At 43.2% G+C, this 25274-nt stretch overlaps 2 protein-coding genes across 3 annotated transcripts in view; both read left to right on the top strand.

Moving 5' to 3' along the window:
- The first annotated feature begins 985 nt into the window (after nt 1-985).
- LEPROT (leptin receptor overlapping transcript) lies at nt 986-11278 on the top strand. Of its 2 annotated transcripts, XR_013957436.1 has the most exons (8): nt 986-1070; nt 1252-1327; nt 2094-2280; nt 3442-3576; nt 6638-6729; nt 7155-7185; nt 7769-7865; nt 11058-11278. XR_013957436.1 is itself a non-coding variant. In XM_080623495.1 (4 exons), the coding sequence occupies exons 1-4, from the start codon at nt 1055-1057 to the stop codon at nt 3556-3558; spliced, it is 396 nt and encodes a 131-aa protein (XP_080479621.1). In that variant the 5' UTR covers nt 986-1054; the 3' UTR covers nt 3559-6611. The 2 variants fall into 2 exon arrangements, 1 of the variants encoding a protein (XP_080479621.1); XM_080623495.1 differs by lacking the exons at nt 6638-6729; nt 7155-7185; nt 7769-7865; nt 11058-11278 and having other exon boundaries at nt 3442-6611.
- Nucleotides 2202-25274, top strand: part of LEPR (leptin receptor) — a 64732-nt gene continuing 41659 nt past the window's right edge. Inside the window, exon 1 of the mRNA XM_080623494.1 lies at nt 2202-2280. The gene's annotated coding sequence lies outside the window, so the exon portion shown is untranslated. The remainder of the gene's footprint in view (nt 2281-25274) is intronic.

Below are 25274 nucleotides of genomic sequence, written 5' to 3'. Positions count from 1 at the left end.
TCTCTCTCAAAATAAGCTCACAAACACCATAAAAGCCTACATTTCCCATAGCACAGGTGCGGTGCATTGGCTGGTGTCAGTATTGCGTCTTTAAAGTGCCAGAGGTTGGCATTCCAGTTAATACAACGTTCAGTTGAAGCATTTAGCTGCTTCAGTTGCTGTTTTAATTAGGCAGCCTTGTTGGCTCTGAATTATCCCAGAATCCCAGCCTAGTTTGTATTGAAGGGACCTTAAAGCTCACCCAGCTCCAACCCCTGCCACGGGCAGGGACCCCTTCCACTGGAGCAGCTTGCTCCAAGCCCCTGTGTCTGACCTTGAACTGGAAATTAATAATGAAATTAGGGAAAACCCCATCTGTATCGGAGCAGATACGCAATTAAACAACAGGCTGAGAGGCAGAGATGGGAGGTACCTAAAGAAAACCTCGCTGTGAAGGTGTGTGTAAAGGGCTGTTAAAAACCTCCCCTCAAAAACGCTGGTTTTGGGTCAAAAACGTGATCTCAAAAATTTAGGGCTTAAAAAATACGATAAAACTGGTGTGGACTCGCGGGAGGGTGGATGATGCAGGTATGAGAAGGCACTGTATGAGGTGAGCCTGTGGCCACTTTTTGGGGCGGCCGTTTTGGGGCTTTTCATAAGTAGCCTGTAAAATGGCAGCGACTGATGCACTGGGAGTCAGTAAAACTATACTTATGCATTTAAATCCTGCCTGTGCACACATCTATACGTGTTTATACGCTATATATAAGAATATATACGTGTGTTTGTGCTTATGTGCGGTAAACGCCCGCCCCGCGGCCTGCCTGCAGTCAGCGTTGTACCGCTCCCTTACCATGGCAACGAGGGCCTCGACCCAGCCGCTTCCCCTCAGCGCCCGCGCCTTAAAGTGGGCACCGCCCCGGAGCGAGGGCGGGACAGCGCGGAACCGCCCCCACAGCTGGCACTGCCCCTTTAAGGCTGCCGTTCACGTGACGCGTGAGGAGGCGGGGCAGCGGCTCGATAGGCGGAAGTCGCCCGCCGCCACCTCAGCTCGGCGTCGGTCAGAGCCCCGGACATGGCGGGTATCAAAGGTACCGGGCGCCGCCGTCCCGCGGGTCTGGGCTTCTCTGAGGAAGCGGAGCGGCCGCGTCGCTGCTTCCATTCCCCGGGCATCGCCTCAGCGGGGATGGAAGGAGCGGTGGTTGCAGGGAGGGGGTCACCGGTAACCGGTGGGGCAGCTCCCGCCTCACCGCCTGCCTTGTGCCGTTGCAGCTCTCGTGGCGCTGTCCTTCAGCGGAGCCATCGGGCTGACGTTCCTCATGCTGGGATGCGCCCTGGAGTACTACGGGTGAGCGGGACGGGTTCGTTTCCAAAGCTTTTCCTTCGCGTATGTTAATGGAGGTGTTAATCTCCTTTAACGGAGCTGGTTGGCTCTGGGTATCTAACGACAGTCGCCTGCTTCCTGGCTCTTGACACATGGCAGCTCGTTGTGGTTAAGTACCTCCTCCTTAGCCAGTACTTGCGCTTCCTTTTAACAGTTAGTGTAAACAGCCCTATATTTTCTCAGGAGAAGCCGTGCCATCTTGCTAAGCAGTGACATTTAACCTCGCACAGTGCTTTCTCTTACTTCCCTGTTCCTGTATAGAGCCCTCCTACCACAAGACTCCAGTTGGGATGTCTCGCACACTTAAAGCACGGCAGGGGGAGTGCGAGGCTGTGCCTTCACAGCCGGCTCGTTTATACTCTGGGATCCCTCTAATTTGGGAAAGCTGTTGGTTCCCATCCTGCCTGCGTGCATTTCCCGTTCCTGTGTGGGGACTGGTGGGTTTGGGTGGCTGTGGTGCGAGCTGAATCAGCAACGTGATGCAAATATAAAATAAACTAGTGCTTGGCCTTGTGAGAGTGGTTCTTGCTCTATGTGAAGTCATATGAGTGTGTGTACAAGGAAAATGAACCAGGATTGCCTCTTTGGGTGAAAGCGTGTGATTAAATCCACGTTTCAAACCAGGAAGTACAATCACAGTTATTGCAGTTACTTTTTTCTATGCAGAAGATACTTTTTATAGACGCATCCATCTAAACTGATTATATGTTTCCTTTCTCCCCCTCCCCAGTGTATACTGGCCTCTGTTTGTCTTAATATTTTACTTCATCTGCCCCATTCCCCACTTCATTGCAAAAAGAGTCAGTGATGACAGTGATGCAGCCAGCAGCGCCTGCAGGGAACTGGCATATTTCTTCACAACTGGAATTGTTGTTTCTGCCTTTGGATTCCCTATAATCCTTGCACGGGTTGAAGCGGTAAGTTCTGCTTGCTGATTTTTATTGAAAGACACCAGTGTACTGAGTATAATCTTTAAGCACAGTCTTGCTGTTGCAAACCCTGTCTTTGATTTCATTATTGTGATGCATGACTAGAAAGTGTAGCTGGGTGTTTTCCAGTTTTGTTTTGGCCTAACACAAGATATTATCTCCTCCTACATCTTGTGCCTCTTTGTCTCATCAACTTTCGCACCACTTCCTGCACCACCTTCCTTGTTTTTATCTCAGAATATCTGCTTTCTCCACTTAGGATGCTGAAAACTTGGTGACTGGAGTGCATTAGCAGTTAAAGATAAAAGGCCAGACTTCCAGAGCTGCCCTTCTGGTTTTCAAAGCATTTCCCAAGCTCATGCTTTGCCCCCTCAAAGTCTGAGGACATTCTACTAGCTTCATTTCTCTTTGCTTTTTGAGCTGCTCTTCAGTGATGAGGTTTATGTCACGTTTGTTTGCAACGCAAAGGACTCTCTTTGCCTTGTCCTGTCTCCCAAACTACCCAAAGATGTTGTGTGTTGCATTGTTTTTCTCCCTTCAGTCTTTCAGTTTTGCTTAAAACCTGTGTGCTTAGTTTTAATTTATTGGTAATGCACGATTTCCCCGACGCTGCTTTTTTGGGTTTAAGTTGTGGACCTGACAGTAAGCAGAACCAGAAGTGACCACGAGAGGGAACTCTATTTCATAGCTCTGTCATTTAAGCACAAACGTCGCTTATTTGAGTACATTTAGTCGAGCAGCTTGATAAAACAAGCTACTTTAAAGCCCACATTCTGCTTTCCGTGCTTGTTACTGGCATTTCAAAGGTAAGCTTTTATTTCGTTGCATAGCAGTTAAAGGAGAGCAATGGTTTCACCAGAATTATCTATCATTTAGGAATGTCTTAGTGATTTGTATGGCAAAGTGATTATTTTGTTGTAAACCAGCATTAGCAGTCTCTTGAAGTGTTATATGAGTACATGTATGTAGCAATATGAGCGGTTGCTAATTGAATAATTCATCACATAAATTTAATTATTTCTTGTCTTTTTTTTTCTTTATGCTTTTAGCACCTTTCTGTAGTATTTAATTTAATTTATCTAATGCATCTAAAGAACTGGCCTGAACCTGGAAGAGCTGCTTTGATTGTTTCATTTCCTTGCATTTCAGATCAAATGGGGAGCCTGTGGTCTGGTGCTGGCTGGCAATGCAGTCATTTTCCTTACTATTTTAGGCTTTTTCCTTGTATTTGGTAGAGGAGATGACTTTAGCTGGGAGCAGTGGTAGGACATCGCTCTGGTGCTGGTAATATTTCACAGCATGTATCACCATATGTATCCTCTGTGTGTGTATATGTGTATATGTTATAACAGCCGTGTGCGTGCACGCTGAGGTGGATGTATGTACATATACATGTAGCTTTACATTACCATGTCATGACATGCTTTTTTAAAGTGCTTTTCAGCCAAAGGGAAAAAGCCCATGTGACATCTGTCCCAATGTAGTCAGTAAAAGCTGGAACCACTGTTGCAAACCTGTTCCTAATCTTAAAGTTTACATAATATAAGCCTTTTTAGTCATTTTTTCACTATATGTGCATTAACTTTTGTTTTAATCACAGTAGTACCATTGACACGTCATACTGGTCAAGCATGCCTGTTGGGTTTTAACCATGTAATCAAAGTAGGCCAAGATAAAGATGATCTACTGGTATTCTTCAACTTGATCATCTTTCTGCTTTGATTAGGGATGAACAGAGACTTGCTTTTCATTTCCATAATCATAATTTTGGTGTGTTTTTCTTGATAACATCAAACCAAACATAGGTTTTTTAACTCTTTTACTACCTAATGAAAGAAAAAGAATCTAACCCTGGTTAAACATCCTTCCTTCCTTCCACATACAGTGTTCGTTTGAAATATAATTCTCCCTCCCAAGGATATTCAGACTTAACACCTGTGGTTATACTTTGGGAATAATATAATCTAATGCTTTGAGTTGACATTACTTCTCTTAGAAAGGTTCACAAAAGAAGAAACTATGCACAGGACACTGACAAACAGTGTAATATTGAATTCTGTATTCTTATGTGTGAAATACCTGAATTGCCAAGAAGCGAGTGTTCTGTGGGGTGGGACTTCTGATGTCCTCTGTTCTCGTTGCTTTCAAAACATACTTACTCAACTGCTATTTTTTGGCTGTAACAGAAGATTGTTCTATTAAAACACTATATTTTTAAAATAGCATTATCCTTCACATAATCACACTTCTAAAAGTAAACTTTCCTACTGGTTTGACTTGCTGAATCCTGCAAAGTGTGGAGGCATGTCCTTGGGTAAAAATGCATTCTGATACAACCCTCACTCGAGAAGACCTTTCAGTAATCTGCAAAGGGGTAAAGGAAGAGATGCCTTAGTTTATCCTTTCATATTAAAATAGACATAAAGAGGTTTCTGCTGTGTGAAGTAAGAAGCTGAGCTCCTGCCTAGGGTATGTTTTACATTTGCAAGTTCCTTAGGCTAGGAGGTTGCAGCAGAGTGTTTTATAGTTGTGTGAGTCAGTTCACAGCTGACTAGCTGTGAGAGACACTGTGTGAGGAGGTAGTAGAATCCACGCTACAAGATGTGGCAGCTTCATCGATGCAATGCTTTTTGCCTCCTAAGTTGTGTGCAACTATTGCTGCTGCTCTCCAAACCCTTCCAATACTCCTGTACTGCAAAATGGGGCCCTGGGGGTTGCTGTGCAGAGCAAAGATCCAAGACTTAATGTTCCATGAGCACTCTGCTACTGGTTACAGAAATTGTGCTGTGGGCCAAGTAATGTAACATCGCTGAAGTAGGAATGAAATATCAGGTTTCAGGAAGGGCAGTTATATGTTTTAAGTTTAAACTTCAGATGTGTGTATGGTGAACAGCGCTGAGGAATGCTGAGTAGCTCTGTTTTATACTGAGGTGTGCCTAGGCTGTCATTCTTGTAAAGAAGAACTAACATTGAAGGAAATGTTCTTTTCTGGATGTTAATGCATCATTAAAGACATAACAGGAATATACTTGTAAAGATGCTGTGCATAAGCGTCTTTTTCCTGACTTTAGATGAAATCTCTTGGACACCACTAATTTGTAAAGTACTATTGTGGGAATTGTTCTAACCATGAGCCGAGTTGTTTGGAGTAAACATGGCTTCTCCTGCTTTGAGTTTTGAAGAAGGTGCCTTTATTTCCCCTATAAATGGCATTTTTCATTCAAATTACTGAAGTAAACCAGCAACAATAACACACAATATCAGTGCCTGATCCTGTAAATGCCTAATGTCATTGATAACAGTCCTCTTTAACTCCTGTTAAAATACTCATTTGCTTGCAGGGTTCTTGAGTATTTTTACTCCTTAGAATTTATGTACCAAAGGCTGCAATAGAAGTCTCCAAAACTACTCAATTACTGATGAAATTCTGGAATCATTCTTTGTAGCTGTTGTGCATCTGTTAGTGTGCTTGTGCAGATAGAGGTACAGGCCGTAAGCATGTGACAATCTAAAATGAGAAGGAGGACTAGGAGGTGCAGTGTTGAGGTTGTCTCTTGGACAAATGATTCCATTGTACTGTATTTCCTCTGGTATTCCCGTGGTTGGTGGGTGCCTCGGGAAATGGCAGGTCAGCGTTGAGTGGAAGAAGTCAATGCTTTGCTTTATGTGGTCTTTGTGCACTAATCCCTAATGTGAACTTCCTGCAGTTTTCACCATGGACTTTCATTTTAAGATGTGTTAACTTTCAGAATTGAGTTTCATAGTGTTTAAACCACGGAAACCTTCCTTGACCTCTTGAAAAGTAAATCTGCTTCAGTGTGTCTTCAATACCAAATGGGGTAAAAGAACTTGTCAGTGCTTTTTTTTTTATCAAGAGCTTCACTCATTCACACGAACCTGGTGCTTTGATGGCCAGTACTGGGCATGGACTGTCACTATCCACCAGTAGCTATTTACTGTGGTTTCTCTGAAATTGTTTTCCTCTATGGAAGTGAATACTATGTATCCAAAGTGCCTTAATTTCCATACTATGCCGATTTTGTGAGCGCATATACGTGGCAATATCACTGTGTTTCATAGTCAGCTGAAGTTCTGTGACTGCATTTTATAAAGCTTCCTTGTGGACTAACCATGTTTGCTGTAATTCAGAATGCAGTGCAGCTTTTGTAACTTTTGTAAACAGGGGTTTTATTTCCTGTGATCGCCAGGTTCTTCAGATGAAGCATTAAAACATGGAAGTTAAAATATATTTTACTTTTCTTTTCGAGTTGTCTAATAAAACTGACTTTTTGAATTGTCTAATAAACATCTGATGCTTACGTGTGTGTCTGTCTTTAATTTCAAGGGCTGACAACAGAATCTTGTGTGAGAGGGAAGAGGAAACATCCAGTGGTGCTTTCATAATGGTGTGATGAACAGATTTCTGGGAGCCATGATGTAATTGCAAGAGATGGAATTACTGTTTTGGCATGCGTTAGAATGTATTGCAGATGCTGTATTCAACTATGCTGGTAAATTATTATCACTTACCTCTTAAGGACATGGTAAATCTGTGGGCTTTAAGGTGTTCAAAAGAAAATGGTATGTGAGATAGTACTTGACCTCTTCCACTTTCCTTGCTTCAAAAGACTGTAGAGTAAGACACATCAGTGCTGGGCAGGGATGCAACAGGTATCACAGCTCTGTTTCTTTTCTAGGTAAGTACCCCTGTAGTTAAGTTGGTGAATATATTGAACTGGGTGATGCTGATCTTACCAGTGCTTACCAGGAAACAGAAGCCTGCTCAGTTAGTTTAATAACTGTGAAAGCACAAGGTGGCTGTAGTGTTTGTGTTCTGAATACCCAATGCTCTCTGTTGACAGCAATGATTTGAGCAACTAGGCTTTGGAGAAAGTGAGTATACTTGTGTTTTGAATCAGTTAGCTGCTGGCTTTGCAAAATGAATGCTTGGGGTTGTGCTGCCTAGCCCATCTCATGCTTTGCATATAGAGTAACTTCAGGCTCTAGGCTTGGTTCCTGAGCTTCTCTTACTTAATCTGGTTCTGGATTTGCTAGTAGTATCTGTATGGTAAAACTTCCACTTCTTGTGCTTCTCACCCTTGTTCTTGTAGCTCCTTGTTTTTGTAGTTAGCAGAGCTGTTCCCTGTCAACATATACTTAACTGGAAGGAAGAAATAAAATAAACATAAGGGGTCAGGATCAGTGGATACTGGCAGAATCTTGCACTGGGTTTGGAGTCTCTTCAGTCCTTTTAGAAAGCTGGTGACCTTCCTAAAGAGTTAGGATCTTGGGTAACATTCTAAAGCCTTGAAACAGACTTTAATCCCTTAAAATGAGTGTAAGCTCATTAATACCCAGGAGTTAAGCAAACAAAGTCATCCTAGTCACCCACATGCAGATTTTCTTATTGTTAAGCCAAAAACAATGTAAAGCTTTAAAATGATCTCTCTAACCCTGATCTCAATTGTTAACACAGCAGGACTTTAAAGATACCACATCACTTACTCTGCAGGGATTGTTTCTGATCTAGGATAATGGATGAAAAGACTTTCATCAAGCTGGATGCACCCCAGGTACTAATGACTGATTGATTTGTTTAAGTGGCCCCTGCAAATACATGACCAGTGTGTACTGGAGCGCTTGACAGGGAAGTGTCCCTTGAGAACATACGTTAGGAAGCACTGACTGATGGATTGGGATTTTAAAGATCAGATGAACATGTTTAAAGAAATATGTTCTCCAAAAGCCTGGTCCTGTGTTTGTCTTGTTTTGCTTCTTTATGTTGAGTTTTATTTGAGCTGCATATCTGGTTTATCATCAAAAATTGGTTATAGTAGTTTATACCCCATGAGTAGCACTTCAGCTGCAGATACTTGTCATAGAATCATAGAATAGTTAGGGTTGGAAAGGACCTTGAGATCATCCAGTTCCAAACCCCCTGCCATGGGCAGGGACACCTCACACTAAACCAGGTCATCCAACCTCATCCAACCTGGCCTTGAACAACACCAAGGATGGAGCATTCACAACCTCCCTGGGCAACCCATTCCAGTGCCTCACCACCCTCTCAGTAAAGAATTTCTTCCTTAGATCCAATCTAAACTTCCCCTGTTTCAGTTTGAACCCGTTACCCCTTGTCCTGTCACTACAGTCCCTGATGAAGAGTCCCTCCCCAGCATCCTTGTAGCCCCCTTCAGATACTGGAAGCTGCTCTGAGGTCTCCACGCAGCTTCTCTTCTCCAGGCTGAACAGCCCCAACTTTCTCAGCCTGTCTCCATACAGGAGGTGCTCCAGCCCCTGATCATCCTCGTGGCCTCCTCTGGACTTGTTCCAACAGTTCCATGTCCTTTTTATGTTGAGGACACCAGAACTGCACACAATGCTCCAAGTGAGGTCTCCCGAGAGCAGAGCAGAGGGGCAGGATCACCTCCTTCGACCTGCTGGTCACGCTCCTCTTGATGCAGCCCAGGATATGGTTGCTTTCTGGGCTGTGAGCGCACACTGCAGCCGGCTCATGTTCAGTTTCTCATTGAATTTTTCACTTATTTTAGTAATAGAATATTTCACTTATTTCTGCTGGAATTACTATTTCCATAGACTAGTTCTGAATTTTAACAGATATTCTGCGTTCTATTTCTTTTTAGTGGCTCATTTTAAATGGACTGGTTTATTGTTCCCTGCATCCTCATCCATGAGGGTGATCAGCCCTTGTCTGCATGAGCAGATGGTTTTCTCCCTGCTGACCCTCAACACTTGGAGATCCTTATGGCTATCTATGAGGCAGATGCTGCTGGGGAGGGGACAGGGACTATAAAAACATGCCCTTTTTTCCCCAGAAAGTTCTTAAGAGATAGGAGGAGGGTTGTTTTCAAACTGAGACTAAACCTATGGCTTCATTTAATGGAGTAATTTGTGTAATGAACGTAATTGTGCAAAATTAAACATAATACAGTCTCCCGTTAGAGTCTTTCCTTATAGGGAAGACTTCTTCATGTGGAACGTGTTTCTAGCATTGATGTCTATTAAAGTAAAGAACTTAATACATGTAGTTACAGTGGCCCTCCCAGGTGGTGTGCTCTGGAACCCTGATATATTCATTGTTGCCTGTGTAATTGCTGATGGCTGCCTGTGTTATGCTGTGTTTTTAACTGCATGTTTTCCTGGGGAAGCCAATAAAATTAACTGCTTGTTTTGTGAGGTTTCAAAAACCACACACAAACCCCCCAGAATCGTATTCAGGCTCAAGCTGTATAGAATGTATTTGAAACCCTTAAGTGGAGAATACAGGGCTGAGGCTGAAACAGAGCTCAAGGCAAAAAGGGGTGTTGGTGTCTCCTAATAGGTCCAGCAGGTCAGCTGAGGCTGTGAATGCTGGGTTTATCACCTGCTTTGAGCTTCATTTGGCAGTATCCTGGCGAAGGTGCTTTCATTTTCTCGGTCAATATTAATGACAGATGCTGCTTGGATGTTTTTGTTTGCTTGAGGATTTGGGAAGAAGTTAAACAGTGTTTCTTGTGCTTTACAAAGCATATGCTTGGAATAAGAGGATTGATTGTGACATTCATATGTTTTGCTTACCCTTTGTTGTGACTGATCTGGGCTTGTGGTTTTGTTACTCATGTAATTCCTGCCTAAGACTAGTATCTCACAATGTAATAGCAGCTTTGTTACCAGTCTTCCATCCTTAAAAGAAGAAAAGCCTTTACGTGACCCAGAAACAAAAGCTGCAATAGCTGTGACTTGCTGGCTACTGATCAAGTGCTCCTTTTGAAGCCGCTGGGAATTTGCTGTTGGGTCGATGGGGTGGGGAGAAGAGATGAGAGAGGACCGATGCAGTGAGATGCTGGCACCCTGATGTCTGAGGGCAATCTGTGAGCGTGTTCATGACTCACTCCTGTGCCACAGACTGTCCTTCCTGTCTGAGTGTGTTTCTTCTGGCTGCACCAAATAGAATATGGGGGGGTTGTTGGCTACAGAAATCCATATGCTGTTATTCCCACAGAGGGCATTTCACCCCAGGATAAGATTTAACAGCTTGTCCTTGTTTCTAGTAACATGGTTCAGTGTCACCCACTGCGGCCAATCTTTCTTTGATAGTCTATTTTCTCAACTAAATACTAATGAATGCTATGAGACATTAGGGTGTTTTATACAAGTCTGTGATGATCAAACAATGAGGCCTTGGGTGCCATGGTTTAGTGTGGGGTGTCCCTGCCCATGGCAGGGGGGTTGGAACTGGATGATCTTAAGGTCCTTTCCAACCCTAACTATTCTGTGATTCTATGATTCTAAACAGTTTCCCACAGAATAAATCTCAAACAGAACTCTGCTCTTAGGTAAATTTTAAAATGTTAAGAGATGCAGGATGTTTCTCATATGCGTACATAAAGTAAATCTAACCTTTTGAACGGGGTAATACACAATAATATACATTAAAGAGCAGTCCAGAGCATGCTATCTCTTCCATTCATTCTTCAAAACAGATTATATTCTTAACAAATATTTTGCTGTTTAATTAAAACCTACAGCAGAAAATACATTAGTTTATAAGAATCTTTTAATAGCTGAAGAGATGCTCTACTGTATCTGTCTTCACATAACAACTTCAAAGTGCACAGTCTTTATCTGGTAGTCTCGTAAATGAGTGATGTGTAAAGTTAATCACAATTCAACAAATATCCTCAGTTTGGATGCAGATTATTCAGGTCCCTTCAGACACCTCAAGATTGATGCAGGTGTCTCTTTGGCCCTCTTCTCTTTTACAGCAGTTGTACCCCAGTTGCTGGAAGTTCCAGGCTCTCTGGAATAAGAGAGTGAATTTTAAACCCTCAGAGTGAGCAATTGCAACCAGTCCTTGTTCCCCGGCCCTGATGGGACTGAGCTATTGTCAGCTCCAGGTGTCACAAGAAGCTGAGCCAAAAGCAAGTCACACATTCAAAACAACTTGACAAACACTGATTTATGGATGGTATTAACAAGATGGGAAGAGGAGCAGGCAAGTGGTGATTTAGAACTATGTCATAAAATACTAATTGTGTCTGAATGTAAATTGATGGCTCTGACTTCCAGTTCCTAATTACTTATGTGTGTTTAGCAGAAAGAGGCTAAAAGTACTTGGTGTTCTTCTGTAGGAACTGACTCTCTCAGATACAGCAAGAAACCACTCTGAGATAAGAGTTTCTTTATCCAGTGAGAAGCAGCTTGGGCAATTATAGTTCCTCCTTTTGAGTGCTATTATCTTGATTGTCCTTGCCCTATTTTCCTTCATTTGCCTTTTGGTGTCTTTGCTATTAAAGCCAGGAGCTCTGTATAACTTGCTATAGCAACATGCATCTAAAAAGCCCAAATATATATAAGCACTGCCTTATTTAAGGAAAACAGCATAAGTGGAATAACCATCCCTGGCAGTGTTCACAAACCATGTAGATGAGGCCCTCAGTGCCATGGGTTAGTGGGGGCCTTGGCAGTGCTGGGGAACGGTTGTACTTGATGAGCTTAAAGAACTTTTCCAAACCAGCTGATTCTATGATTTTTAACTCTTTCACTAGCTCTGATTTGGCATATTTGGATGGTTTTTAATCTTCTGTTTTAAATGTAAACTCTTCACTCATGTCCTAAGCTCTGCGCAGAATGGAGGAATTCCTAATGTCTGTTTTATCATTCTTGAAAGTATATGCTCTGGCAGTGTTTATGGTTCACTGGGTTTCACTGGGTGAAGTTTGGTCAGTAATAGTTTCTCAGGCTGTATGGTATTTTTAGATGCCTACCTCTGATTTGGTATGAAAATGGCCCAATTTTAGCTTCATCTTGTGTTTATCCAGTGATTGCTTCTGACTATTGGTGGAAGTCAATGGCAGCAGTGATGTCTCTGCATGCTTGATATCTATGATACCTATGCCAAGCTGGACAGAACCTTGGGCAACCTGCTCTAGGGTGAGATGTTCCTGCCCATGGCAGAGGGTTGGAAGTGGATGAGCTTAAGGTCTTTTCCAACCCAAACCGTTCTATGATTCTGTGTTTCTTTTTCTTTAGTGACAAGAATAACTACACCTATAGACAGTAATAAAGTCAATTTTGGTGAAGCATTTACACATAGATCCCAAACTTTCTGCTTCTGTGTAAAAGGCTTTATAAGTAAATCAAGAGTAAAACCACCATTCTTCCATTTGTTTGTCTGACATTTAAGCTCCCGTTTTTCTGGTACACAACCCCTCTCAGTTATGGTGTGAGGTATTACAAGTTACTGAAGCTAATTGTATTCTCCTCACTAAATCTCTTGAGTAATGTGCAGGTAATGAGGAAGTCTGTAGGTAAACTCATTATGAGGATCAGTCAATACGTGTTTTCCTGTAGCGCTTTTAGTAATTGGGTTAACTTGATAGCATTGCCCTGGCCTTCAGAAAACTTTCAATTGCAGTAATAGGCCATTTGTTATTACTGTACTTTTAGCTGGAGACTGAGCATGTCCCTACTTAAACATCAAACCTTCCTCCCCAAAATGAAACCTTTCGAAGGCCAAGTTGGTCAGGGCTTGGAGCAAGCTGCTGTAGTAGAAGGTGTCCCTGCCTGTGGCAGGGGGTTGGAACTGGATGAGCTTTAAGGTCCCTTCAGCCCAAAGCATTCTAGGATTAGTTTTATTAATCCTGTTCAATAGTCATATCTATATCAATAGTCATATCAATATCTAACTTCAACCCACACACAAAGAAACTGGAATAGTGGAAATAAGAAGGTGGGGAGGGAAAGGCACCTGGTGCGTCACTGGGGCTACCCATGGGTGCCGCAGTGTTAGAAGCCATTCATATGTGCTGCCGTCAGACGCGTGATGGAATAGTGCTGCATTAAATGTGACCTTTCTGAAGGGAAAACCTGTCTGACTGAATCATCAAATCAGGTTTGTGTCTGACACCCTTCAAGTGGAGACCTTTTGGCTAAAATACCTAATCAATACGGGAGAATCTTAATGTTTGGAGATGCAGAGGACTATTCTGTTTTAAACAGAGTGCAAGGCATGAGATATGAGTGAAAGACTGGAGTGTGTGCTGTACCTGAATCTTCTCTTCTGCTATAATCTAGTCCTAGCACAGTGTTTTGTCTCTGTTTGGAAGGACTGGAATTCATGTCTGCTCTCCTCCTGATCCAGATCTGAAGGTTCACTGCTGTTTATGTGGGTCCCTGCCAACAGACACCAGCATGAGAGGGCTGACTCCTTCCCTGCCCATTCTTCTTGTCTTCTCCAGCATGAGCAGTGGCTTAGCCTTTACCTCCTCGTGCAGAAGCAAGAGCACTTGGCAAAGGGAGGTAATACTCTCTGAGGGACTTTTTCCCATGGGGAGTTCATGTAGGAATGAATCATGCTGTACAGATCTTCTTCCCCACAAGCCTCACTCACTGCGTCCACATACTCAGAGCCTACTCCACATGGCAGTGAAAACTGGGGTTGCTACAACAGGAAGCAGCTGTCCAAGCCAGTGGTTGTTGGCTTGATGTCTGTGCCTTACTACTCCTGGTTGTGCTGCCAAATATTCAAAATCCAGTGTCCCAGCGCCTAAGTACGAGGGTGCAGCATCCTTATTGCTGGCAGTGGGTAGATGGTTCCTGCTGGTGGCATGAGCCCCTTCACAGGAACTTCACCCCCCTTTTGCGGGAGCTTCATCTCCTTGTTGACCCTTTTCCTTCAGATCAGCATCCCATGATCTTCCCTTCAGCCACACCTCCTCTGTGCCAGGGCTATCTGTACACATCTTTTCCGCCCCAACAGGGTCCATCTGCTTCTTGTTCTTGCTTCTTCCCTTATCTGTCCCTTTCTAGTCCATTTTTCCCTGTTTTCCTACCACACACTCTTTCTATACCCTTGCATTGCTTTTCTCATGCTGTTTTCCCATGCTGTGCCTTCCTTCTCATGCATTACTATTTGTCTAGAAAACAAGTCATGCACAATGTCAACATCTCAGCGTAGAAAGGAGTTCACCCATTCCCCACTTCTTTTTCCACTCTGTTTCTCTCATTTCCTTCCCAAACTATTGGCCACTTATGTTGGAATGTTCCCTGACCTTTTGAAATTCAGCTCTGGCTCTGAAAAGTTACTCAGACAGAAATGTTTGCGCTGCTTCGCATCATGTCTCAGCAACCCAATACATCTGGTTTTGAGACACATTTAAGATGTGCTTTTGAATAGATCTTAATCACAGCACATCTTAATATGGATGAAATACTGCTGGATTTTGGAGTCTCCAGTCGAAGAACATTGTTGGGTTTGCTTCTTTTCTGGACCACCTTTTTTGTCCTACTGTAGAAAGGCCTCTGAAGCTCTCATGGATGGATACATCATCCATTCCTTTTTCAGAGAGGAATAATACATCTGAAAAGAGCCATGAAAGGCCTGTGTGATGTTCTCTCTATTTTAGGAATGTTTCTCCCTTTTAATCCACCCCGCTCACTCTTTTTCCTTTTTCCTAGGAAGTGTTTAAGCACATCTTTGCAGAGGGGAGAAATTGTGGAGGATCTCATTCTGCTACTCTAAGTTAGAAATGTATTAAATGCTCTAAGATCATAGAATTCCAGCCTGGTTTGTGTTATAAGGGACCTTAAAGCTCTTCCAGTTCCAACCCCTGCCACGAGCAGGGACCCCTTCCACTAGAGCAGCTTGCTCCAAGCCCCTGTGTCCAACCTGGCCTTGAACACTGCCAGGGATGGGGCAGCCACAGCTTCTCTGAGCAGGGAGGGAAATCAACATGTAAGAACATGTGGAGGGCTTCTTTCTGTTTTCCCCACCACTGGGACACGGGAGAAGAAGCTTTCAATAGTTGTTTTTATTGTAACTTGATCGTGCCTTTGTACTCTCAGTCGTTATACTGATATGACCTATGGAAAGGTGCAGCAATAGGCACCTGGTCTCTAGTATTGTACGTCCTTGCTTCATTTCCTCATCTGCCAAAGACGGTCATGTTTTGCTATCTAAATATCTTGCTTTTGTAGCGTTTGAACAGAGTTTAACCCTGCCACCTTGCAGCAATAAGACCTCTTGGAGAGCACAATAAGGCTTCCAGCACTAAATCAGGACACTGCAAGCTTGGGAGTGTTCTGCCAGGGACAGGGATCCCCAGGAACAAAGCTGAACTGAGCAAAGTTAGAATCACAGAATCATAGGTTGGAAAAGACCTTGAAGATCAAGTCCAACCATTCCCTCAGCACTGCTAAGGCCACCACTAACCTATGTCATTGAGGGCCTCGTCTACACGGTGTGTGAATACTTGCAGGGCTGTGTTCTGTGTCTTGTGATTACTCACTGTAAGTTCCATGAAGTAAACTGGTAGGTATGGAGGGGTGCAAATACAGGAGATACAGAGAAGCACTTGAAAATGATAAATCAACTAATAAGATGCTGGAAGGATTGTGGGAAGGGCAGCAGAGGCAGAGCTCAGAGTGGACCATGCTGCTTTGCTATTCTAACAGGCTAAAATAAAAGCTACACAGGAGAAGACATTGTTCAAAGAAATAATAGTTATCATGTTGCCATGATCCCTAAAAGAGGAAACTAAATTACAGAAGGCCTAGAAAAGCAAGATTTGTCTTATTTCCCCATATTGCAGTTTTCTTTCTACATCCATTCTCCTTGTTCCCCTTGGAATCGGGTTTCATGATCCCACACACGGGGCTTAGTCATGTAAAAGAAAATCGGATCAAACATATTTTACTTTCTAATGAAATGAGAAGTAAACTGATTAGAGAAGAAGACAATTCATTAGAAAGCAGGTTTGTTGTTGAAAACACTGCAGAAGTACAAAGGTTAACCCAGCAGACTGGTTTGCTGGAGCTCAGAGGCAGCGTGAGTACAACCTATGATGTAAATGTTACTATAGTAACTCGTGTTTTTGTTTAAAAGCCCAGTAAATAGCCATATCAAACCCCATAACTTGTCAAAATGTAAGTTAAACTGCAGAGCCTGCTAGCTGGAGGAACGCTTTTTTGGCTAAACTTAGGGTTTTGCTGCAATTCCCCCTCTGAATGCACTCTGTGTTCTTCTTGCCAAATTGCATTTTGGCACTCAGGAAATAGGCTTTGCTAATGGAGATGGCACTAATTACCTGGGACCCCTCATGCAACCTTGTGAAGGGTTAAAAAGGGTTGAAAATGCCTTCTAGTGAATTTCCTGCAGCCCTTTCCCTTCTGCCTCTCTCAAAAGCCTATTTCTAACAGCTAGAGCTACCTCACTATAAAAAGAATTAAGAATATGTTATGAAATATTATATATTCCTCCCTCATATTCCACTGATTCAGCTGAACAGGAGAGAGGCGTCCCGTGAGAAACCACATGTGTTTAGTGCTGCTCTTCCTCCCATTCCATCTCTGCTCTCTCCAGTCTGCATTGTATGCTTTCATTATAAAGTATTTACAGATTAGCATAAATGAAGACTCAGCCTGTGAATAGCAAGAATAGATGGTTTTGGGGCTCATCTTTTCCATTTTGAAAACTTCCATGTGCTTTCTAGTGTAAACTCATAAAGTCATAAGATGTTTTGGGTTATAAGGGACCTTAAAGCTCATCCAGCTCCAACCCCTGCCACGGGCAGGGACACCTTCCACTGGAGCAGCTTGCTCCAAGCCCCTGTGTCCAACCTGGCCTTGAACACTGCCAGGGATGGGGCAGCCACAGCTTCTCTGGGCACCCTGGGCCAGCGCCTCAGCACCCTCACAGGGAAGAGCTTCTGCCTAAGAGCTCATCTCAGTCTCCCCTCGGGCAGGTTAAAGCCATTCCCCTTGGCCTGTCCCTACAGACCCTTGTCCCAAGCCCCTCTCCAGGTTTCCTGCAGCCCCTTGAGGCACTGGAGCTGCTCTCAGGTCTCCCCTTCAGGAGCCTTCTCTTCTCCAGGCTGACCCAGCCCAGCTCTCTCAGCCTGGCTCCAGAGCAGAGCTGCTCCAGCCCTCGCAGCATCTCCATGGCCTCCTCTGCCCTCGCTCCAACAGCTCCACGTCCCTCTTGTGCTGCTGCCCCAGAGCTGGATCAGGGCTGCAGGGGGGGTCTCACAGAGCACAGCAGAGGGGCAGGATCCCCTCCCTGAGCTGCTGCTCACGCTCTGGGGGTGCAGCCCAGCACATGTTTGGGAACAAACTCCTGTTAATTCTTTGCCTAAAATATGATAAAGAGTGAGTCCTTGCTGTTTAACCTGTTGGCATCACATATTTTGTGCTGTACAGTGAGGCTTTTGTACCTAGACCATTGATGCATTTAAGGTTGATTGTCAGGAGGAAACCCACGTTGTGATGTATTTGACATGATTTTTTTCCTAAAAGGTCATGTTCCGAAGCATTTGGGAACATCGCAAGCTCAGCAGGTCCTTGCAAAGAGGCTGAGATACAACCTTCGCATCTGCCAGCTCTGCCTTCTCGGAGGGGTTTTGGGACCCTTCAGGCTATGTCCTGCCAGGTTCTGGGGAAGGAGATGTGAAGGGAACAAGCCTCCTGCATGTAGATACTTCAGACTGAGTTATTCGGTAAACTCTGAGATGGCTCATGTAGTAACAGAAGTGCTTAAAAGCACAAGAAAGCATAAAAATTGAGAAGCCTGACGTGTCTATTGACTTGAATTATTAATGTGGGGGGAAAAAAAGCATGAGGGAGAAGCAGGCAATTTGTCACATATGAATCAAAGCTTTTATACTTCTCTCATGAATAATCTCCAGTGTCTCTATTATCCTTGAGCCTTATCAGCTTTGTGTAATTTCTGCCTGACTCACTGAATTACTTCATCCTCTGCAACTACTTTCTTGTCTCAAACTTCCACTTAAGATGGCAATAGTACTTTATATCACAATCTGCATATATTTAGATCTCTGCTATTACTATGTAAGAAATTCCTGCACTATATATATATGAAACTCCTATTATTCCTATATATATCCATATACATAGGAAATTCCAATGTTCACATATATTTAGGAAATTCCATTATATAGGAAACCTATTATTTAATAAGTTTTTAATCTGTCCCTTGGTATTCTTCTGTTTTTTCCTGCATGCTTTTTGGGATGCAGGAGGGAGCATCCTCTCACAGGGTGTTGTTAAAGTATCTAAACCATGAAGTTCCTTGGGGAAGGGGTTTAAGGTTAATACAGTTCTGCAGAGTGAGGTGGGTTTTCCATCAATATGAAATTCAACCCCCGCATCAGAACTTATTAACTCTTTGTCAATCATTTCCCTTGGATTTTTCTCACAGGAGAAGGATCCACTTGCTTTTGGGTGCTTGTCCAGTGTCTTGGAAACAGAGATAAATTTTATTCTTTCATACAAAGGTATGGATTTGGAATCCCACTTCTCTTTTTCCCAGTGGGCATCTTAATAGCATGTTACCAGAGCACTCTGTGATAACTGTGCTGCTGACAGGGCGCTTTGGCTGTTCCACTGTTCACAGACAAACTGGCCTTATCCTGTCATCATATAAGACAAAGGCACAAGTCTTACAGATCTTTAAAGAGGAGAAGATCAGTTCTTACTACACCTTGTTCAAAAGTTACCCCTGATGCTGGCATAACACGTCTGAGAGTGAGTCAGTGTTTTAAGATCCCTGTTTCACTGCCAGCATCTCTGCTGTTACAGATGTGACTCATTCCTATATGCCTCTAGGGGGAATCACTGTCAATGAGGTTTAGATACCTAGCGGTGAATGATTCTGTCCTGGAAAGTAAACGTGTGCTCCAAGAACTGCAATTGGTTTTCCAGTGCAAAGCAACACTTTGTGTCCTATAATGAAATGAAACAACAGGGGACTTTGGAATAATAGGATTATCACAGAATCCCAGCCTGCTTTGGGTTGGAAAGCACCTTATACCTCCAGGTTTCCTGTAGCCCCTTTAGGCACTGGAGCTGCTCTAAGGTCTCCCATTAAGGAGCATTCTCTTCTCCAGGCTGAACCAACCCAGCTCTCTCAGCCTGGCTCCAAAGCAGAGCTGCTCCAGCATTGGAATTATCCTGCTCCAAAGATGTGTCCCTGGGGTTATCTTTGTTAAATGAATATAGTTACACTTGCATCTATCTTGAGAGGAAATCAGCAGCAAAGGAGGAGCATGCATGGCATTAACTGGTTGCGTTTGATAACAGTATGTGCAATAAGTTTTAATGTCTATTCAATTGTTCTTCCTTCTGGTTATAAGACAGCTCTACTTTATTTGCTTTTAAAGCTTGGATGCTGGGAAAGAGCTGCAGAGAATTAAGTGCAAAAGATTCTTGCAGCAGCAAAAATGAATTATTGAAAGCATCCCCTCACGAAGGCAGAGCCCAACTTTGCATTTCCTTCATTATGAAAACTGACTTTTCACTGCTGGTGGTCATTAAATGGCTTAGAAAAACTTCTGATATACACATACAAGTGTGATTTGGTTTTATATAGAACAATGATATTTGATTTTTCTGTAGCAGTCCTGGAGTTAGGCTCTTTCACCTGTTTAAATATCAACTGGTTGACCTGGCATGAATCAAATTGGGTGGATTAGAAGTGAAAAAACCCATGGCAAATGTTGAAACCCAGCTAAAAACCCAGCAGGAGCCCAGCTGTGCTCAGAAATGACAACTTGAGCCTGGCAGAACCACAGCTGAACGGCTAACACCTTTTCTAGCTCTTTCAGATGCTTAATCACTCCATTTGCACTGAGTAGCTAATGTTGATATGCTTCAGATATCTGCATCTTCATTCAGAACTGGAAACCTCAGGAAAGTACCCCTGTCTAGATCATGTTGTCACTGACCTGCCATGTTGGAGCAGATGGCTGTAGTGTTTTTGCCCACTACAGGAGGAAAATAACTTGTGGTTTGGGGTTTTTTTGCTCTTGAGCAGGAAGTCTGCAGGTTTTTCTACAAGCCCAGATGGGATTTGGTTGCAGTACTACCTGCCAGCAAGATTAGCATCATCCACATAGATATGGATGTAAAGCTGTGCAGGAAACTATAGATGGCTTTGTCAGAGGTCAGAGTACTCTCGTTGTATGTGAACATAGTGGCTGTATGATTGTACGTGACTGGTGGAAGGGAAGGAATTGCTTTAATATTGAGGTTTTAAAATAAATAAACCTTCAAGCTTAAATAACATTAAGTACTTTAGTTCTGTCAGAGAAACTTCCCCCACAGTTACATGTTTCTTGCCCACAGTCCATTCCAAAGCATGCACACAGGTCACTGAAGTCTTCTCATGTGCTCTGCGAGAACACTTGGGGTTTGGCATTTGGTGATATTTTGTTGTTCCTCCATGTGCAACCCTGTGAAAGGCTCCTGCCTGGACCTTTGTTATTCGTATAATGCTTCAAGGGAGAAAGTCTGAGGGGAAATGTGGAGGCTGAGGGAAAATCAGCTCCTTCTTGTGGTCATAAAAAGACACTCCAAAAAACATTCCACCAAGGGTGAGGCCCTAAGAAGTGGGGATGCTGTGCTGGGAACATTGTGTTCGGTCACAGGTCTGCTAAACCGGAATGGATTGCTGTGAATAGACTGGCAGGGGCCAATGTCGAAGGCCCAAGGATTAAGTATGAATTTAATAACATGAAAAGACGAAAAGCTCAGGAGCCCACTCAAGGTACAGATACAGGGGCAAAGGAAGGAAAACCATGGGTCAGTTTGCATAACATTCGGGATGTCTGTATAGCAATGAATAAAGTATGGAGAAACTGGAAATCTTTGTATTGAGTCAAAACAGTAACTACACTAGCATATAGAAATTTTATGAGAATTCAGATGTGAAAAGAAAGACTTGTTCAGAGAGGACTGAAAGCATGGGAGGAATGAAGCCTTTATCACAAGGATGCGTATGATTTTTGATGAGATCCAGCCTTTCTAGGAGGTGAAGTTACTGAAGGTCTTTGGGCAAATACATGAAGAAAAGATAAAAGTAAGTGTTTATTGAATATTGCAAGGAAGTCATAGAATCCCAGACTGCCTTGGGTTGGAAGAGATCTTAAAGCTCATCCAGCTCCAAGCCCTGCCACGGGCAGGGACCCCTTCCACTGGAGCAGCTTGCTCCAAGCCCCTGTGTCCAACCTGGCCTTGAACACTGCCAGGGATGGGGCAGCCACAGCTTCTCTGGGCACCCTGTGCCAGCGCCTCAGCACCCTCACAGGGAACAACTTTTTCCTTACCTCCAACCTGAACTTCCCGTGTTTCAGTTTGAACCCATCACCTCTTGTCCTATCGCTACAGTCCCTGATGAAGAGTCCCTCTGCAGCATCCTTGTAGCCCCCTTCAGAAACTGGGATCTGCTGTGAGGTTTCCATGCAGCTTCTCATCTGAGGACCTTTTTAACCAGAGCTGGTTAACATCTTCAGAGAAGGCTCTTCCAGATTTTAGGGTTTTTCCCTGGATTGCGAATACGAAGGTTTAAGGAAACAGCCAAACAGAGACAAAAGTATTTGAGAAAGAAAACCTCAATAAACTCAGTTATGGTGAATATCAAATGGAAAGTCAGTCTAAAGAGAAGAGTTGTCCAGAAGAGCTGGCATTTTCTTAGCAAAAATATATATGAAAAGCTGGAAAGCACCCGCTCCAATGCAAACTAAAGGTAGGACAGTCAGTAGAGGAGCAAACAGTATTTTCCTCAGTAAAGTCCAACTTTGTTTGGAATTGAAACCTGGGTTAAGTTATTGAAGAGGACTTGTAGAAGAATAACAAAAGCATGTAGGGGTAAATCTGAAAGGCAAAAGACAGAGCAGATGGAACCAAAAGGGTCTCTCAGGGTGACCAAGAAAACAGTCTTGGTAGTGAGGGGAATTCCTACAGATATGGAAAACTTCTGACTTCATAGTATGTTATCTCTAGCAATGTTGTTGATGCTGTCTGGTGACTCTCTTGAGCGAGCTAGGGAAGTCTTGTCTACATTAAATGACTGTAAAATGTTCAGTGGGTGGAAAGGAACTTTCCAAAGGAAAGAAGAGCAGTCAACAAGTCACAGATCGGCAGACTGTATGTGAGGTTGTTCAGGGGTACACCTGAACTCTAAAACCATTGGGTATTTTCTGTAGGTCCTGAAGAGTTAAAAAGTGCGTGTTATATTGCATCCTCGGATAACAAAATGTTGCAAACACTTTAGAGAACAAGATCAGAATTTAAAGAGATCTTGACAAACTGCGGAAGGGGACTGAAATAAATAGGCTGTAGTTCAATACAGTACAATTCACTGAGGTATGATCAACTGCACAAGCAGGAGTTCTGCAGGAAGGATCTGAGGGTTAGGGAGATGTGCAAACCAGGCCTGAGTCAACACAGGTGCACTGTTGGGAGGGGAAAAAGCAAACATCCTTCTGGGATGTGTAAACAGGGTGCTGTCATGTAGAGGGCGAGATCGTTCCTCTCCCTAAAGAGCACTACCAAGACTTTGGTTGGAGCATTTTGGGCATTGCGAGCAGCAGGAGTAAGGCCGAAGGAGATGAGTTCACCTTAGCAGGTCTCCAGATAAGATGATCTATAAAGAAAGACTGAAAGAACTGGAACTTCAGCTGATGCAAAGGATGATCCGTATGAGACAACGACATAACATACATCAGGACTTCTGAAAGGAGGAATTTCCTGTCTTCTGCCTTCCTCGGGTGTATGGAAGAGGAAGGGGATTAAACCCTTTAAAAAGAAAGAATTAAATGTGCGTTAGTGTAGGTTGTCTACCGGTTTTATTTCTCTGGTTCACTGAACATGAGGAAGTGAAAGAAAACTTAAATCTGTCAAATGTTTGTCTCAAGATGTTCTAACCTACATGGAAGGTTATTTTCTAGTGGTCCCTTCCAGCAGAGACATGGCAGGCGAGACAGCTCGAGACAGCTTTTGCTCACACCGTGAAAGTCTGGGATACGCAAACTTCAATGGCTTCCTAACCTCAGACACAGATCAGATGTAGTCAGATTTTCCAAACTGATGTATCAGAACACAGAAATAATTTCTAATCGAATTTATCCGTTAGAGATGGTGGTTATGTTAATACAGAGTGAAACTGGCTGATGCTACTTGGAGGAAATGGCTGATGAATCACAGAAAGCCACTCAATAAATTAAAGCCCTTCAGTAGGTTTGTTTATACAGCCCTAGTAGAACTATTTACACAATACAAGATAGTTTGATACCACCTTCAAGTCTGTTTACTGAGAAGAGCTGGTGGTAGGTAAATACAAATGTTTTTCTTCATAGCTTATGAAGCAGAGATACCGGGTTTGCATTTATGTTAATTTAATATTAATGAAAAGACATTGTAAAGAAACCCCTCAGTTACAAATATCTGGGACTTATGTCTCTGGTACACTGGCTCTAAACTCTTTTCTAACAGGGTTCAGTCCTCACTTGAAGTTCCTTGACATAATTTCTGGGGTTTATGTTTTTAATTAGAAGTGCTTTTTAAATACGTGGCATTGCTTTACATATGCATCGTCTCTCCTCTCAAAGAGCTCTTTATCCATGAAGGCAAACACTAAAGTGCAAAAAGGGCACTCACTGCTTGTAGAGTAAAATGTGATTTTTATCCATTACTCTTACAAATGAGAGCCAGCAGGTAATGGATATGTGCATTTAGTGACAGGCCAAGGGGAATGGCTTGAACCTGCCAGAGGGGAGACTGAGATGAGCTCTTAGGCAGAAGCTCTTCCCTGTGAGGGTGCTGAGGCGCTGGCCCAGGGTGCCCAGAGAAGCTGTGGCTGCCCCATCCCTGGCAGTGTTCAAGGCCAGGTTGGACACAGGGGCTTGGAGCAAGCTGCTCCAGTGGAAGGTGTCCCTGCCCGTGGCAGGGGTTGGAGCTGGAGGAGCTTTAAGCTCCCTTCCCATTCAAACCAGTCTGGGATTCTGTGATATTTTTGAGGTCTTTGAGATCTGAATGGATTAACCTCATTAAGAGAAAATAACCCATACAAGGGGATACCAGGCAAGCCTGGAAAACACTGCAGAAGTGAGGAAGCAGGAGAGAAAGTAGCTTCATTTTAAGCAGCAGTTGTGGTGAAAGGTGTATTCAGAGAGGGAGAGATAATTGACTGACAGTGTAAGAATTTAAATGGGTGAGTGTGGGGAGGGCAGTTGTACTGAGTGGTCTGAAATGTGGGTGAAATGGGTGGTCACGCAAGGAACTCTCACTGGTAGCAAAGAAGCATGAGACCTGAACTGGTGTATTTCATTGAGTTTTGTTTTTATTAGGGGCACAAACCTATTTAATCACTCTGTTCATAAACTTATTAAACCCCTATTTAAACAATTTAATTTTTGTCCTGTTATTCCCATTAGAAATTGTTCCAGAAATGAGTCTTCTATTGGCTGAGATTTTAACAACAGGCCTAAAAGTTTCCATGGCAGGTTTATAACCACCTGACTTAGTGCCAGTATTGTTCTTTGCTTTAACGAGTTCATAATTCCCTCTCCTTGGGGTTAACTTCCCAAATGTTCAACTCTCCCACCCCCAACTTGTTCTTTTTATGTTCTAGAAATCAGGTATTATCACACCCTGGGCTGGGGGTTTTTGTTGGTTAGGCTGGGTTTTTTTCCTCTAACTCTTATTGTACTGCTCCTTAACAGATTCAGTTAAAATACCAGTGTCTGGGTCTTGCAATATCATGTGCTAATTTGCTCATACCTCCATTTTCAAGTATTAAACTCTTCCAGTGTTCTCTCTACTGTGCCTATAGCAATTTTAGTTTCCTTGCTCCTCTGTTATCCTTTGTGCTTCTAATGCCATGTTCAACATTGTTATCTTCATGGCAAACGGAATAGATTCTTTATCTACGTTGGAGTTGTAGCAAACCTGTAATCTCTGCTTCTGCTGTTTGGTTTTGTATTTGTTCCAAGCCTCCTTTGGTTGGGTTTCTTGCCATATCTATGGTGACACCTGGCATGTGCTGGTTTGGGCTGGGGTGGAGTTAGTTTTCTTCATAGTAGCTACTATGGGGCCATGTTTTGGCTTTGTACTGAAAACAGAGTTGATAACAGGGATGTTTTCGTTCCTGCTGAGCAGCGCTTATGCACAGTCAGGGCCCTTTCTGC

The sequence above is a fragment of the Psittacula echo genome, assembly GCF_963264785.1.
Source record: "Psittacula echo genome assembly, chromosome: 7".
Taxonomy (NCBI): Eukaryota; Metazoa; Chordata; class Aves; order Psittaciformes; family Psittacidae; genus Psittacula; species Psittacula echo.
The sequence above is the reverse complement of the archived record's forward strand: the minus strand, read 5'-3'. Positions and strand labels throughout refer to the sequence as shown.